The following is a 17,886-nucleotide window of genomic DNA, read 5'->3' as shown; positions in this document are numbered from 1 at the left end:
AGATAATAATCTTACCTTTAAATTTGATAATAGGTCAATTCACTCTAATATAAAAACTAACAGCACACAATTGAATCTTCTGAACGAACATTTGCTATAACGTACGTGTGTAAGACGGAGACAACACATGCGGGTGCGACGTCCTCTTAAAAGGATGTCAGCGCAATATTTGTTCTCTCTCTCTGACTCATATCAATATAGATAAAACCGATTTATGCAGAATCATTTTTTCTATGGTTTTAAGTAATCTTAGAGTAAAATCACCCATTACAAAAAAGATACAGAATAATATTTTAGAGGGAATGACATATCCATTTTATATTTTATTGTTATTTGACTTTGAATTAAAATTAGGAAACTAATGTATGTTAGGATGTAAAAAGTAAAAATTTCCAACTAATTTTCAAAAGCGCCATGAAAAATAAAATAAAATTAGAGGAATCCACGATAATTTTTTATGAACATCTAAAGTTAAAATTTCGACAAAATTCATCAATATCACGAAAATTGGGAAATTATTTCGAGTTAGAAATTTATACAAATTTTCTATTTACATCAAACCTTTGAAAATTTAATACAAAATTCCTCTAGAGTTATTATTTATAGACATTTTAATTTTAAATTTGTTTAGATTTTTATTCTATCAATGTCAATAAAATTTTAATCGTTAGATCAAAAGACTTGAAAATTTAATACAAGGCGCCTCACACATTGTTACAATATCAGTTTAAAAATAATAAAAATATATACGCAAGCATTTAAAGTTCAAATTTTGACAAAAGTTATCAAAATATCGAAAATTATTAAATTAATTTGTAGTTAAAAAATTATAAAATATTCAATTTTTATAGCTAAGGAATGAAAATTTAAAACAATGATTTTCATAAATAGTTCAAACTTTAACAAGCAAATCTAAAAAATATATAAGCAGTTATTTTTTGTATGTTTTAATATCCAATGTTTTCCAAATTTGACTTGCTCAAAACGCTCTTAAAATATTATGTTATATTAAGCTATTGTTTTTTTTTTAATAATATTTTATTTTGTTTTTTATATTTATTGAGTCGCTATTATTTATTAACGCTATCAAGCTTATAAAAAAAAATAAAAAAAAATAAAAAAAAAATAAAAAAAAAGATGCACAACTAGGTATTTTTGTACTTAAATATGTATAATCAAAAAATGAGCAAACATTTTTAGTCTTTATAGTTATTGTTTGTTTTATATATTAAAAGAAAAACCAGAAAAGCCAGAATTAATTCAATTAAAAATAATTTTACATTTTTTTATAATTATATAATTATATAATCTTAGAATTTAGAATTAAATCATACAATACTCAAACAGTAGTAAGACTCTAATCAAAATTCTAGTTCAAAATTTGAACTCTTTACTCAAATACTTCCTACTTTTATATTGATATTTACAGTATTCAGTTATTTTTCACTTTTTAGGTATGGCAGTATAATATAAATTAATTACCAAACCTGAATCAATCAACCTAAATGATGTTCTGTACCTAGTACAAATATCTATGGGCTTATAATCAGAAAAAAAATATTTTAATTTAAAAATATGTTTACTATCATGAGAAAATTTGTCTAAGTAATTAAAACATATTAAATCATTTACTAAAACTCTGTTACAACACAAGACATGTGACATTTTGACGCATTATTAATCTTATTTTATTTACCTTCAGAAGTTGTAATTGGGTAACAGGAAAATGTAATAACAACCATCAACATTTCATATATGTCAATCAAAAATTAAATTAATTTTCCCTCTAAAATTATTAATAATCTTGACCCTTGTTCAATCATCACCTTAATGTTACTTGATGTGTTTTAATTATTTACAGTTATTGTGTCTTTATTTAGAACTCCTACACAATATTAAAACTGGAATGACATTGTTATATAAAAGACCAACAGCGGCTGACAATAATCACTTAACAGTTTACCACCTTTCAACGAACCACATCACATTTATTAAAACATTCAATCAAGGTACGTAGTTTTTTAAATACTTGGCCATATTACAAGGATATAATACTTTAGTTTGGTATTTAAAAATTGTATGATTGTTAGGGCCAGTTGTACTGTCTATGGTTATACTTGGATTAAGCTTAATCAGCTGATAACAGATATTTAACTGGACAAATTTGGCAAATTAAACTCCAGTTAACTTTAATCGGAGATGGTACAACTGGCTCTTATTGACAATCTATTTAGATTAACTTTTTTTAAACATATTTTTTTATTTTTGTAATTTTAGAACACAATGAAGATAAATATATATTTGAGTTCACTCCTCTTGACATTAGTCATCAAATTTGTAACATCCGATTTGAAACTACCACCTCAACAATACTGTGGTTCTAGATTGGCAGACATAATGCAAGTGGTATGTAAAAACAGGTACAATACCCCACCCCCACCAATTGGACAAAAAAGAAATAAAATGGGTAAGTCCATAATGTTACATATTATATACCCTTTTTAACTAACCTAAGAATAATAATAAGTAATTAAATTCAAAGTAAAACTCTAGCAAGGTTAAGTTCACTAAAATCACTGTTGTTGATTCAAATTTAAAGTTATTATAGATTATTATACAAAACTTACAAAATTTTTTTTTTGATTTTTAGTAAAATTAAATATATCAAATTAAATTTAAATATCATAATATCATTGTGAATAAAATAATTTAAATCTATCATATTTAAGCTTTGTATATTGAAATTTAAATTCAACTACATATTATGTTATATATTGTTATTAACTTTGAAATTTATTTTATTCACTATTATGTGTGCTTATACATTTTTTTAAATATTAGTATATTATTATTGTTACAATACAAAATAATAGAAATAACAATATGGTTTTCACAATAATAAGTATTTTAATATTTTATTAATAGATTCAGAAGTATGGGATTACAAGGACCTAGAAGACTATAATGCAATTGACTATCCATACCAACCTAGGCAAGATTCAATGTCATTTATGCCCACACGTATACTACGCTCTTCTAAAAGAACAATCATCGATGAATGCTGTCGCAGACCCTGCTTAATATCTGAACTAAAAAGTTATTGTGCTAATTAAGACTAATAGATTTAGTTATAAGTGTTTTTAGTTGCTGAATAAAGTTCTAACTATTATTATATAAACAAAATGATTATTAAAATCCATACCTCATCGGGCTCCATAGGGATGATAGTGCATAAAGCAAATATGAAAGGATGAACATATTTCATATATAAATAATAAGTAGCAACGGCATCTGACACTGAATAGTTAGAAAGTACTTGAGGTTCATCTGTGGCTAGTCGACACATGTCTTCTGGATCAAGCTCAACGGGATCATAACGTAATTTTGCTTTAGCAACTGCTTTTAAATTTTGTGATCCTACTGGAAGGTAAGAATCTCGTTTAACCCAACTGAAAAATAAAAATATTCCATAATATCAAACATTTAAGTATTCAATAAATTAAATTCTAATTAGTAATTTATAATAATATCATAATACGTACATTGTATTATATCAAAAAAAATAACTAATATGTAAAATTTTTGTTAATTAATTAAAAACATGCAGAACATTATGGCAGTCATACACTAGTAAAATATTTTATAACTATTATAGATATTATTTATCAAGTACTAAAAAATTTAAATTTAAAAAAAAAACTATGACTTTAAAAATGTATGATCTAATATATTTCCACCTAGAAACTTTTTAATACTTGTAATAGATCAAAACATTGAGTTGAATCAAATATTAATCTTTATCTTGAACTCAAATTAGTACTAAAGGAATATAATACAATAAAAATTAGGTAAGACAGAATTTCTGTAAGACGGAAAGCCAGGTAACACGGACAATTTATTTGGTCCCAATTTAAATACACATAACGAATGTGAACCCCGTCGATTCAGAAACTCTAATAAGACGGAAAAATTGGATGGCCCCAAGTGATCCGCCTTTGCAAAGTTTTACTGCATTCAAATTTTTTTAATAACAATTTTAAATGAAAACACAAAACTTATTAACAAATAATATGATACATATTTTAACTTTTAGTAAAAAAAATTGATGTTTTATTGAAATAATATGATAGAATTATAAAATTATTTCATACATTTTACTCCTATACATATTATAATTTTTTGTTTTCATTAAAGTATTAAACCTTATAATCCTTTTTAAGAACATTATTCATGCTAAAAATAATTTATATAAAATAAATAGATATACCGGGTGATTCTTTTATCAAAGAACACTCATTATTTCAAAAAGTGTACATTTTTTTGAAAATATATTTTTACATAGTTTCAAGTCGCTTATAAAACAACGTTTTTCTTAAAAAATTATATTTTTAAATATTTTTTATCCTTATAATTTTTTAAGTTTTTTACTTTTTTGAATGACAACATAGGGTTTTAATTTTATATTCCAAAGCAGAATATTTTTCTTAGTATTTTGATTAGGGGTCGTGGTTGTGAACGGGTAATAGAATACACGGGTACACGGAGCCCGGGCAGGCGGGTAAAAATTATATTAAAGCCCGTGTTTTTAATACCCGTGTATATCCGTGTATAATACCCGTGTATATTGCATATTAATTCAGAATTCAAAAATACTTTATGTTAAGTTATGTATATTCAAATAATTGGTTATTTATTAATAATAAAAATTGTATAGCCCTCGATTACTTACCTACCTATTATTTAAGTATGTTATGAATATCTAAAAGTTTTGCTTGAAAAACACAATATAATATGATATGCTCTGTTATATTGAGTTCAGAAAGTGGAGAAATTGTAAAGTCAGAACTGCAAAGTACTTAAATACAATTGTATTTGAGTTGTAAATATATGAGTATTTTAGCTCACGGGTATTTGAATACACGGGTATACACGGGTATTTTTATTACACGGGCTTTAACCCCGTCTTGCGTAAAAACACGGGTACCCGTGTAGTTCACTACACGTGTAATCGAGACCTCTAATTTTGATACATGAAAATCGAATTTGGGGCGAGTAGTTTATGAGTTATAAATATTCAATGTTTAGATGAGCGGAGTGGAGTGGTACGGGGTTACCCTACGAAATGTTTGTCTACTTCTCCACTCATCTAAACTTTGAATATTTATAACTCATAAACTACTCGCCTATAATTTTTTAAGAAAAAAGTTGTTTAATAAGCGACTTGAAACTATGTAAAAAATTTACACTTTTTGAAATAATGAGTGTTGTTTGATAAAAGAATCACCCTGTATAGTTTAACCCATATTTAAATAATGATAAGGTTATGTTGTATCCTACCATAAGCAATCCATATGCATAGCGGGCCGACAACTATATACTCCAGCTGTATTTTTAGAAAATCCTATTTCTTGAGACATATTTAAATCATGAACTGCTGCTCGAGTTTCCACAAATGGCCAATCAAAAAAGTCACCATTGTATGTTACAATTATGTGAGGGCGAATTTCCATTATGTGCTCAAAAAAACGATTTATCAAAGCAGCTTCATCAGGTTCATTAAAAATAGTGAATAAACCTAAAATTTTCAAGCTTTAGAATTCATAATTTTAGTATTTTTAGTAAAGTTACTGAATTACCTTCAAATTCTGGTTTTGGTGTGTACTCGAAATCAACAACATCTGCAGAAATAATTTCTCGATTATTAATTAAATATCCTTGACCATCAATCATATATGAAATCATCATAATTTGATCTGTATTTGCATCAGGAAATTTAAGTGGAAGCTTTGTGGTTTCAATATCAAATGCCAAAACAATCATGTCAGGTCGGTCTATAATATCATCGCGTTGAGTAAATGTTGCTTGGTTATAGGGTCCACGACATTGAACTGTGTACCACAATCCAGTGAATATCTTTAAATCTGTAGATACTCGTATATGATATACTACATCATACTCTCTAGAAAAATTCTTAACATTTTATTATATCTTCATATAAAAACAAATGCAAATAGGTTTTTCTATTCATACATTTTTAAAAATATTTTGGAACATTTTGAGCTATTTTTAAATATTTTAAATAGCCAAATTAATACGGGGTTCATTGTAATAGCAATATATCAACCTTTTTATTATTATAATATATAATATATTATGTATTTAATTATCTAATTATAAAATGATTTAATGTATAACCTGATATCAATTATATTTTCCATGTGATCAACTTGCTTCTTTGATGAGACTACTTCAGATAAATTAGCTAAAGATTCTGTCAACATTTCTGTGTAATAAGAATTATTTTTTAGTGCTAAGCGATTTTTACGGACTGCTGGCATTATAGCTTGGCGCATTTTATTCATTTCAGTAACTGTTGCAAATGAAATTTTTATATATCTTTGTTTTAAACCTATCAGATGATTTGGCTAAAAATATAATATTATAATTTATTAATTAATAAGATAATATGACTAATAATTAGATTATATACATTTATAAAATCATTACCAAGTCTAGGTCTTCTTTCATGACAGTGTCAATACATGTAAAACTACCAGCAAATTTTTTACTTATGTAAGCAACAACTTCTTGAATATATTCTTTTTTAGCTAATAGATAAAAATATGGTTGAAATGGTTGAGTGACTCGAAATCGAGACCCGTCATCTTTGATGAAATAATAATCAACAGCAGCTACCAAACGTTTATCCTCATCAACAATTTCGGTCTACAAAAATTATTAGTAATTATTATTATCATCAAAAACAAGTAATAACCCATAACAGACAAAGAATACAATTCTTTTAATGCAAATATTACTTACGCTATGCATGTTGATGAGATAACCAGTATGCTCTTGGTAATCTTTAACGCGAAAAAAACCATATTTGTTGTCAATCAAATCATTTTCTATAGATTGCTTCAACCGAACATCACTGGAATCTTCTTTGAATTGGCTTTATAAAAATATTTAAAATATAAGATTCAAATTAAAACGCATAATATTATACATGATTGTGTAAGATGAGTTGTTATATAGGTACATACTTAAAAAATGACTTCTCTAAGGGTTTGACAAAACGACCGGTATTCGCAGGGGCCATGTTTGCATATTAAAATCAAAACTAGTTTACTAAATCTAAGTTCAATGTAATCAAAACCATAAACTACAGTCAATACTCAATAATAAAATAATTTACTGAATAATATCTAAAATCTAAATTCTGAACAGTAAATAGGTACAAGACAATTAAGTTCATTGTGATAATACATTGAACAAATTGGCGGGAATTTTAATCATGGATGAAACATTATTCGATGTTTATTGATAACGTTTTGATATTGGGAGGAAAAAATACCAAATGGGCAATGGCCATAAGTCATAACTTGCCATAATAATATCATAGATTTTTATGCATATTGCATATTTGAATAATTTAAAGGGGTACCTACTACCTATGCTGACAAATAGATCCCGCGGGTCATCAAGATAGAAGTAATATAAATATATTTGATTCTTTTAATTCATTAAATTTTTATATCTTGAATATATTAATAAATTGTGTTTGTAATTTGTATGAATAAAGTTTCTCATTATTTGAATTAGATCAAAATTAGACACGTTTTAACTAGTTTTAAGATGATATCTTAAACCGTGGACTCAGATCAGAGGTATTTAATAAAATTATAAAAAGATTACTGCTTAATTGTTTTATTTCATTTTCACCATGCAGAATAGTGCCACTCACGTACGATTAAGTATACGTTATTGCACAATAATTTTATGCATGCGTACAAAATATATACAATGTTCAAGTTAATAGTTATAGTATATTATAATGATGAATGGTCTGTCCTGGTCTTGCCACATTCATAGTCAATGTTGTAAGTATAAATTAGCATGATTAGAAAACATAAATATGGATACTGATTAGTAATAGAACATATATGTTTCAGGGTGCTATAATTGCAAAGTTAAAGGCCACTTGGCTTGAACCTGCCGTTAGTAGGTATAATATTTACAATGCACATGGAGGGATTATATTCATACCAGAATACAATATCTTAATTTACGGGTGTGACAATCATGAACTAAGAATATTCTTAATACAATACGATGTTGTTATTATTAGTCATGGACTCTAGCTACTAGAGAATCTTAATTATTAAGGCAATTTATTTTGCGTATGTTTTCACATTTTTGTTCAGAACTTCAGGCATCACATACAATTTTACAAATAGGTATGCTGTTCATCACTATTCGTGTTTTTGAATATGCCTACTGGACATTTTTATGTTTAGGTTTTAAATCCTCAATATGATATTACATCAAATTTTGAAGCCTATATATAGGGTACTTGGGCTGCTGCTGAATTTTTCGAAAGGCGCCGTCAACCGAGTTTTAAGTCAGATGGATTACAACTTTTAATTTTAAAAATATTAATTATTTTGTTAGAAAGATATATTTGAAAAAATTAGCTAGTAGACATTTTTATTTTCTTAATGGACATGTAGGTACTGTCGAATTGATTTCACCATCCATTTATGATTCTTAAGATGATGTCATACGCCCCGATGGCCCGATACCCGCATGCCATAGTCTTGTATTAAATATTCAAGACTTGGCTATACAAATTGAACATTTTATAATTTTTTAACTACGAATTAACTGTGGTTTTGTTAAAATGTGAACTTTAAATGCTTATAAGAAATAATTGTTCCTATGTGTGTACCGTTAATATTTTTTAATAGCAATAATAACAAATTATGAGGAACTACTTGAATATAAAGTTTTTAAGCTTTTTGATCGTACGAATAATTTTTAAGACGTTTTTAAAAAATATTTTTCAACTGATATTGTAACAATGTGTGAGTAGTCTTTTATTTAAAGAAAAAAAAATGTTTTAATTAATGTCAGTAAACAGCTTAAAACGAGTCAAAATATTTTGAAAATTTTGTCAAGTATAGAAAATTACAAAACAAATATATGATGTAAATTTCAAATATACCTATTTATGGTTGTTCGTTTTTGATTTACAAGAAAATAAGAAAATCGCTCCATGAAAAATCGAGTGAGTATCCAATTTTGTAAAAAATTTAACTTTATTTTAACACTTATAAAAATTTAATTTAACTTTACAGTAGACGTTTTTTTATATAAAAAAAACCTTATATAAAGTAGATAATAGACATAATGAATTTTTAACTCAAATTAATTTGCACATTTTCGTGATTTTTACGAATTATTGTGGATTTACGCTCATTTTTTTAATTTCCACTAACAACAATACTTAGAATTATTCTAGTTTCAAGTTTTTACATGAAATCAATTTAACATTGTACAGGTATTAGGTATATATTCAGTCAATTTTCTTCGCAACAATTAAATGTATTTTATTAAATAGTAAATATCTATACACATTATAAATACTTCACGTAATAAATATTTACATTTAATTTATTATTTGTTATACTTGTCATTTAAAATTAGAAAACATGTTGCAATTCAACTATTAAATGTATAATTTTACATATTGTTTGGTGGTTATTAAGGACATTATTATCTCTGGGAATCAGGAGTAGCTATTTCGAGTGAAATCAGGCGCAAGTTCGTTCCTTTTGCTGCACTTTTTCCACTTTTCCAATATACGAAGCGCTGTCTCATCAAGGGAAAAAGTACCTACCAAGTACCAGACAAGTAAAATCCTCTCTGGTGCTCTACAAAAATAAATGCTCTATTCGATGAAGGACCCAGACATGGTCCGCACATTAATTAAACCAATGGCTGCAAATATAATCATTGTGAAAATGCATAGGTACATGTGTGTTAGAAAATGTCAAAAAATGCAACTGGGCGACGTATATAAAAAAGAGTGGCTTTCAAGTATGCACTGACGGCGGTGACATAGGGTGCGACCGTAATATATGTCGAAGAGGGGAGGTATATATATGTATAGTAGCTGCTAGTGTACAATGAACAAAAGAGGTTTTTTTTTTGTTCATTTTTGTTATGCATCTCCCTCTACTTTTACCCACGGTGTGCACTGTTCTACGCCAATTATTATTATTTTTCACCAAACTATAAGACAAAAGCCAACTCCCTCCGCATCGTCGTTAGAACACACGTAAGGGATTTTTTTTTTATACATCATAATGAGGAGCGTTTTTGTGCGTGCTTCAAGCACCCGCCACTTACGCGCGCCTGTCACCACGCTACTGCAGAGGCCTGCCACTGCCATCACCACCTCCACCACTGCCACCACTACCACATTATATATGTACCTACCTATCTACGAATATATAATGTTCAATATGTATTGCTGAGAAAAAAAGGGGTGGCACACAATTTGTATAGGGAATCTATTGTCCAATATGTGAGGTATATAACTAACATTACGACGAAAGCACGGAATATTGAGATTCGTGGAACCAATGATTCCAATCGTACCTATATGCAGCACAATTTTTAGAACCAATGGATTATATAGTAAAGGTATTACAATACTGCAGTTGTTCCGTTTTACACCTGGTTTTTTTAATTCACGGGGCCGCCGCCGCCGCCTTATGTTCCTTCCTGTGAAAGACGTTACATAAGGAAGAACCGAATATCCCCAATGGGACCAGTTTTTAGCTAACATCTGCCCTCTTTTGTTCCACAATCATCGAATGTAATAAAATATAAAACTGGGGGTCTTTTAGTTTTGGGGGGAAATGTCCGAGGGCCCTCGACGTCCGTATTCTTTGTATATACTGTACGTCTAGAAAACAGAAACGTAACAGTAATATTTTTTACTCTCTCGATCGTCAATTTTAGTTCAAAGTTGTAGGTATGTACACATAAATAATAAACTATACCTAAGGTATCCACTGATTAACTTGATAAGACGCTCATAATTTCTTTTACATAATTTTAAGTCGTTACAAAACAACATTTTTAGAAAACAGAAAGCATTTTTAATACTTCTTAATATTAGGTAACTAAACTAACAATAATATAAAAACAAACTTAGACAAGCGCACAAGCGAAATAAATAAAAGCTAGCTGTATACTAGAAAAAAATAAGATCGCGATATACCTATCTCCAACAGTCCAACTGACTATAATATTAGTTGTTATTACCACTGGTACTTATTTGTTGGAATCAGACACGAGACCCCCATCCGATTATCGCCGAAGATAGATAAATATGTTACCGCATTCATTTATAGGTAGATTGATATTCGGTACGTATGAAAAATACCTTAAAACTATATTAAATAATAAATATAATGAATTTTGCATGGAAATTCGGGCCCTACTATTATACCTAAGCTTCATAAACTGTTCATCTAAAATTCGATTTAATTATCTAGATGAACTTCAAAAAATATTCTGCTTTGAAATAAGGAATTAAAAATACATATAAGTGAAAAACTACAAATTAGTAAAAAAGTATTTGTATACATAATGTGCACATACCTACTCAAAATATTTTGAAAATTGTATTATTAATTTTGCATAGGTATGCCCGTTTAGTACATAATTATTTACGTTACCCCGGAATTTTTTTCGGATTATTTAAAAAAAAATCATTTAAAGCTCTTACGATCTGCTCACAATCTAAAACAAAATCGATTTGGTCAAAAACCGCGTGTTACATAAATATATTCTTGTTTTTTTTTTTTCTAAATTATTCAGAAAATTGGGAATTTCCTATTTTTGACCATTCTCAAATTACCAACTATAGATAGAACTTGCTAACAGAAATCATAATATTGTCTATAATTTTTGATGATTGGAGTAAATGTTGTTTAAAATGTTCAGATGAGAGATACAAAAAAACACTCATAATTGAAAAGCGAATATTAATAGATCTACAATGGTTTTATTCAATGTGAAATCGTATTTTTCTTAACTATTTATATTTGTCATCGTTAGATTATAACGTATAATATAGTATATTATATAAGTTGAAAAGTTGTATTAAAGCCTTGTTTTGTTATATTCTATGACTGAAGTTAAATACAAATTTAGTACTGTACTCAGCGTAGAATATAAATGTACGATTTTTGTCTTATGAAAATATAAAAATGCAAACACTACAAAACAAAGGTATAAACATCTGATATCTTCAGTAGATTTGCGTATATTATACCTACTATAAGTATATATTTTGTTATTTGATATATCGTTTAGAAATATAAATTTATATTTTTATATTTTGAAGTGTTGATATAAAAATATTATACAATCTATTAAAGTTACTTATCTCATAAAAATGATTAATAACGATACTAATTTACGCAAAATTGCAGGTTATTACCTACCGACTTACAATAAAATTATATATTATATTCATTGAGTAATGTTTTTATTTGAAGTATTTGATAACTTCACAGAACTAGAAATTGATTCTTAAATTCTAATTCTTTAATTTAAGTATAGCCGTAAAGTACCTATAAAATTGTAAGTTTTAATGATAAATAGGTATCACTGCAGTTAAAATATTTCTTAATGTTAAATGTCTTAAATATTGTAATGTATATTATTTGAAATACGATATTATGCATACTAATAATAATAATAATTAATTTTATACTACCACAGTTCCACAATTCCACGTGTTATATTTCAATAGAAGATGATAACTTGTAAACAAAAATGTTAGTACTTATATAGCCATATAGACTATAATATGTACATAATATAATATATTACATATATCCATATAGGTACTTATAGTTATATAAGTTATAACTTCAGCTCTGTAGTTAAAATGATGCCACTCACGCATTTAAGGTCTCCATCATACAATACTACAATATAACACACCAAATTTAGTGAGCAGTTCAGTTCACAACAGTTTCATTAGTTTTAATATTAGTGAAAATTTACCTATCATCAATAACTTAAAGAAAGAAGAACATTATCTGTGTTTATAAACGTCTGTTTTTTACGATATTAACATTTTTAAGCGAGTTATGAACATTTTTATATCGTTCTATAATAATTAATAACGTAGGTACTAATAACTCATTAAACAATTAAAATCATTAAGCCTAACCTAACCTAGGTCAATTCAGTCTAATATTAAAACTAAGGAAGTGAAACGTGAACGGCTGAGTGTAAATTTGCCATATTGTGCACTTGTGTCTTTTAGATATATAATACAAGAAATTTGGTTATCTTCTTATAATTATTTATTGTCGATTTGTAATCTGTATGTTTTGGTCAGTAAAGAAAAGAACGCAACACAATATTTTGTATAATTAGAGATACATATATAACTGTATATAATATGCCTATGCGGAACTATGTAATATAGGACACGGATAGAGTGCTATATACCTACGCTTATTGTACTATTTAATATTTATGTATTATAATCTGGTATTATAGGTATTATAATCTTTCTCTACGTGTCATATTTTAATTACTAAACCTGAGACTAATCACTAATATAATATATAGGGAGATATTACCCAACTACCCAAGCAACATTTGGTATGAATATTAAAGTATACAATATGCGAGTTTAAATATTATAATAAAAAGGTTTAGGTACACACTGACTGACGCTGTAGATATAAATAAATATACATATACATATGAATATAAATCAAAAACAAATATAGTTTATATTTTGTCGGTTAGATAAGAAAACGCTGATTAAAAAACACAGTTGCAAGGTTAAAGGTAATAGGTAAGCAGCTAACATGGAATAATAAAAGAAAAATGTACCTATATAATATATAACATAGGTATAGTACGCTATATGTACAGTATTTATTTAATACAAATTATTACGTAAATATAATAATACGTAAAAAAATTAGTGATGATTTTATAAAAGTACCTACATAATATACAATAATTTACAACAAATATATCAATATACCTAGGCATGTGGCTATATGTAGTATGTATAGTATATAAAATTTAAAATAACTGTTTTGCTTGTAGTAGCTTTCAAGTGTACTTCGTCATTCAGTAAGTCACTACCAATATGTAAGTGTTCAATTTCAATTCTATGATAAATCGTTGCATTTACGAAAAACGATTCTGAGTGAAACGGTGTGTCAGCCTATATTATACTACTACTAAGTACCTATATTTTACTATTATTTGTAGGTAGGTTGAATTCATTTTTGTCGAAAATATTGTATTTGAAAATAATCTCATCGTGTGGATAAAATATAATTTTTTTTAATTTATAAAAATCTTCATAAATTAACAATATATATATTATACCTATAAACAATAAATACAATTTTATGATTATCAATCTCTCTTCGGCTGAGCTTCGTAGGTGTGTCTAGAATTTATTCACATATATGTGGCCAACAAAAATGTCATAGTTAACCTATGAAGTTGTCAGCCCCCACAAAAAACCTAAAATAATTTTTTAGAAATTGTTGCCTATACATCATACATGAATAATATGCCTAAAAAAATATCTTAAAAGCATGTTGATTCCTGAAATCATTTTAAAAATACGATGATACCTATAGTAAATTGTTGCCGAATAACCTATATAACTTATAAGCGTCGACGTTAATGTGTCTATATCTTCCTGAAATCTGAATCCTACAAATTTGACACGTCAAAGCTACGTGGTAAATATTTTGCCATTTTTACTAGCTTGATATTTATGTTATTAACATAATTCAAATTTCTACGAGAATTCTACGAGAAGGTATGGCCATGGCCTTGTCCATATTGGCCATACCCGTAAACATACCTAAGCAGTAAGCATGCATACCTATGTCGAGCTTGTGACTTCGGTTTAAGATTGAGAGTATACATTTTAGTAAAATAATTAAAATAATACTATAATAACATCTCATAATTCAAAAAAATAAATAAATAAATAAATAAACAAAATGAGTTATTATCTAATATCTATAAATATAAAAAAATTAAATGCTTAACATGCATTCACATGTTCAACACATTACCGTAGTTCTTAATCAGTTTATTTCCTATGTTAATAAAAATTCATTAAAAATATTACTTTCAGCTTATATTTGCATCGTACACCTTATCATTACTTATCATGGTTTCAACCTTATTCTTCCTATTAGTTATAGAGCCCGTTACTTCATTGATAAGTTGCCACTTGCCATTCTAATTTTAGATTATGAAACACTTTGAATTCGTTTTGATAGAAATTATATTTGCATGTCTTTAAATATTTGTGTAATTATTTTTATATCTTTTATAGTGTAAAGCTAATTTTATGTTATTTAGATTTTTTTTAAATTTTTATGAAAGAGCTTGCTTTACATCTTATTAAACTTGCAATAATAGGTACACCTTTTTTACACCACATTTTCAAGTATATCTACGTGGCGTCATGATGGCCGCATATACTATTTTTAAATTTCATAAAAATAATTAATAAACAGCCAAAATCGTTATTATCTTCGTTTAATGTCTTAATTTGTCAAAATATTAACTTAAGTCTAAAAAAAATTGTGTTTATAAATTTTTTAGATTTTTTGATTACAGTATAAGTAACTTCTTATGAGAAGCCATGTATTACACATTGTCAAGCCTTATTAGCTGTAAAAAACTATAATAGTAAATTTGAGAAATATTGTTAACATTTGAATAACGTTGAAGTTTAAATACCTACTTAAATAAAAAAAAAAACCATGGGTAATATATTAATAGGTATTATGTACTTACCTATTTTTAGTTTTTTTAAATGGCTAAAACAACTTATGAGGAACCTTGTAATACATTTCAGATATTAAGTTTAAATACATCATACATTTTATACATTTTTAATTACTCAATATAATTTTCAAATGTTCACGATTTTAACGAATAGGTACATATTATTGTATAAGATCAATACATAGTTCTGTAACGACGTGTTTTATTAAAAAATAGGTTTTTCATTTATATTTATATAGTATTATAGTATATAAGTTCATATAAAAAATTACCAAGTAACAAAGTACAGGTTTTAACATCTGAAGTCACCGCTTAGACGGTTAAACTTTCGGAACACGTACCGAATTAATTTCAACGAATAATGGATATTGTGCGTGTGTTTGTTATGTGGTAATGTTGTAACCAATAATGTATCTAAGGAGTACGGTTAGCATTGTGAGGGGAGGGAGCTGAAGTATATGTAATTCGTATATATTTACGATAAGAAGGCGTTAACTGCTGCAGGATTGCGAAGTATAAACACACAAAGAAACGAATAAATTTGTAAGGCAGGAACTGATTTATCGGAACATTGCCCATTGGAAAAATAAGCAACGGAATTATAACCTCGGCAGACGTCCCAATCTATGTATCTATACAATCGTATGTAATATATTTATATAAATTACCCCCCTCCCCCCATTATTAACAATAGTTTTAAAGAAAATAATAAAACCGAAATTTTCTTATGCCTATTAATAGTTAAAAAATAATCAAAAATTTTTGAAAAGTTTTTGGTTAATATAGAAAATGCCAATATAAACATTCAGTGCATATTGCATGTATTTACAGTTAATTTTTAAAGTTAGATGTTTTCTTTTTTTTGTTTTTCCTGACGCATTTGAGAAGTATTAAGCCTTTAAGATTAAGAGCGATATCGCATATGCAATAAATGTATTGATTTTATAATGATGTGTGTGTTTTTTTTTCATTATTTTTTGTTGCTGTGTGTACACGATAAGTAGTTGAAACGATGCTTCAATTTTCAACTTCAGTATATTGTTCGATGGAAAAGTGAATCTAGTTGGTGCATTCAGAAGGTCAAAATTTTAAATACCTAGTAGTTTTCAAAAGCGCCGATAAAAACAAAAAAAAAAAAATAATAAGGAAAAGGAGAATTTTTACGCAAAATTAGTCATCAAAATCTACTTTGGTTTTTAGTGTACCAAACTCTATGTAACACTAAAAAAAATGACCGCAGATCTATGAAATTTTCACTGAGTATTTATATTAGTATTTTCTATACTTGATAAAATATTTAAAATAAAATATGGCTGGTTTTGAGCTGTTCACGGACATTTTTAGCTTCCAATTTTTTTAGTTTTTTTTTTATATCAATGTCAATAAAATTGTATTTGTTGGTTCAAAAAGCGTGAAAAAAAGTACAAGCCTCCTGATATGCTGTTATAATAGCTGCAGTTGAAAAATATTAAAAATAGATACAGACACATTTTTTTTGTTAAATTTATCAAATTTAAAATTTAAAAATAATTTTGTAGTTGAAAAATTGTATAAAATGTTTAACTTATACAACTAAAGATTTAAAATTAAAACAACGTTCTTCAACGTTAACCAAAAAATATAAAAAATATAAAAACACAATTTTTTTTATAATTATTCTTAGTTAAAATTTAGACGAAATTAGATATTCAAACGAAGACGAACTATTTTAGTTTTGTTATATTTAAAAAATATTATTTGTGGGTACTTGAAACTTCTAAAATCTAAAGTATATTATTAAATACAAATATGATAGTATAAACAAATAATAATAATTTAACTTAATTAATCGGCTACCGTATTATAATAATAATATAAATGAAATAAAAAATATCCAAGGCTGACCAACCGCGTCTCCGCTCAGAATCGTTCTCTGTACCTATAACCTATATACAATATATTATATCATTGAATTAACATTTAACATCATCCTTTACAGTGACCCACATGTAACCTACTGTACAGCTGAGCGACACCCACTTGTCTACCTTTTTAATTTTAACCCTCTAAAGTACCAACCCACTTTCCTACCAGAAAAAAGATGCTGAAGTAGAAAATCAAAGCATTTTAAACTTTTACTGCCCTAAAAGGTGCAAATGACAGACACGAAAAATAAACAATATACTATTGTGAAATCAATAGATTCTTTCGCTCCACTCAGAATATAAAAATTAAATAGTTACATAC

The 17,886-nt window shown here is 27.1% G+C and overlaps 2 protein-coding genes across 2 annotated transcripts in view; one reads left to right on the top strand and one right to left on the bottom strand.

The window, feature by feature from the left end:
* The window catches only part of LOC100164975 (DNA polymerase epsilon catalytic subunit A), an 18,145-nt gene extending 9,462 nt beyond the window's left edge, over positions 1-8,683 (bottom strand). The window contains exons 1-7 of the mRNA XM_001945422.5: positions 7,047-8,683; positions 6,823-6,955; positions 6,508-6,726; positions 6,196-6,425; positions 5,637-5,959; positions 5,338-5,575; positions 3,203-3,449 (exon numbers count right to left, since the gene is read on the bottom strand). Of these exons, the coding sequence (XP_001945457.2) occupies positions 3,203-3,449; positions 5,338-5,575; positions 5,637-5,959; positions 6,196-6,425; positions 6,508-6,726; positions 6,823-6,955; positions 7,047-7,102 (1,446 nt within the window). The 5' untranslated portion in view covers positions 7,103-8,683. The remainder of the gene's footprint in view (positions 1-3,202; positions 3,450-5,337; positions 5,576-5,636; positions 5,960-6,195; positions 6,426-6,507; positions 6,727-6,822; positions 6,956-7,046) is intronic.
* On the top strand, positions 1,884-3,183 carry LOC100568938 (LIRP-like). Its single transcript, XM_003247500.3, has 3 exons — positions 1,884-2,009; positions 2,278-2,467; positions 2,926-3,183. The coding sequence occupies exons 2-3, from the start codon at positions 2,284-2,286 to the stop codon at positions 3,111-3,113; spliced, it is 372 nt and encodes a 123-aa protein (XP_003247548.1). The 5' UTR covers positions 1,884-2,009; positions 2,278-2,283; the 3' UTR covers positions 3,114-3,183.
* Positions 8,684-17,886: the final 9,203 nt, after the last annotated feature.

The sequence above is a fragment of the Acyrthosiphon pisum genome, chromosome A3 (assembly GCF_005508785.2).
Source record: "Acyrthosiphon pisum isolate AL4f chromosome A3, pea_aphid_22Mar2018_4r6ur, whole genome shotgun sequence".
Taxonomy (NCBI): Eukaryota; Metazoa; Arthropoda; class Insecta; order Hemiptera; family Aphididae; genus Acyrthosiphon; species Acyrthosiphon pisum.
Note: the sequence above shows the minus strand (reverse complement) of the source record. Positions and strands in the feature narration are given on the sequence as shown.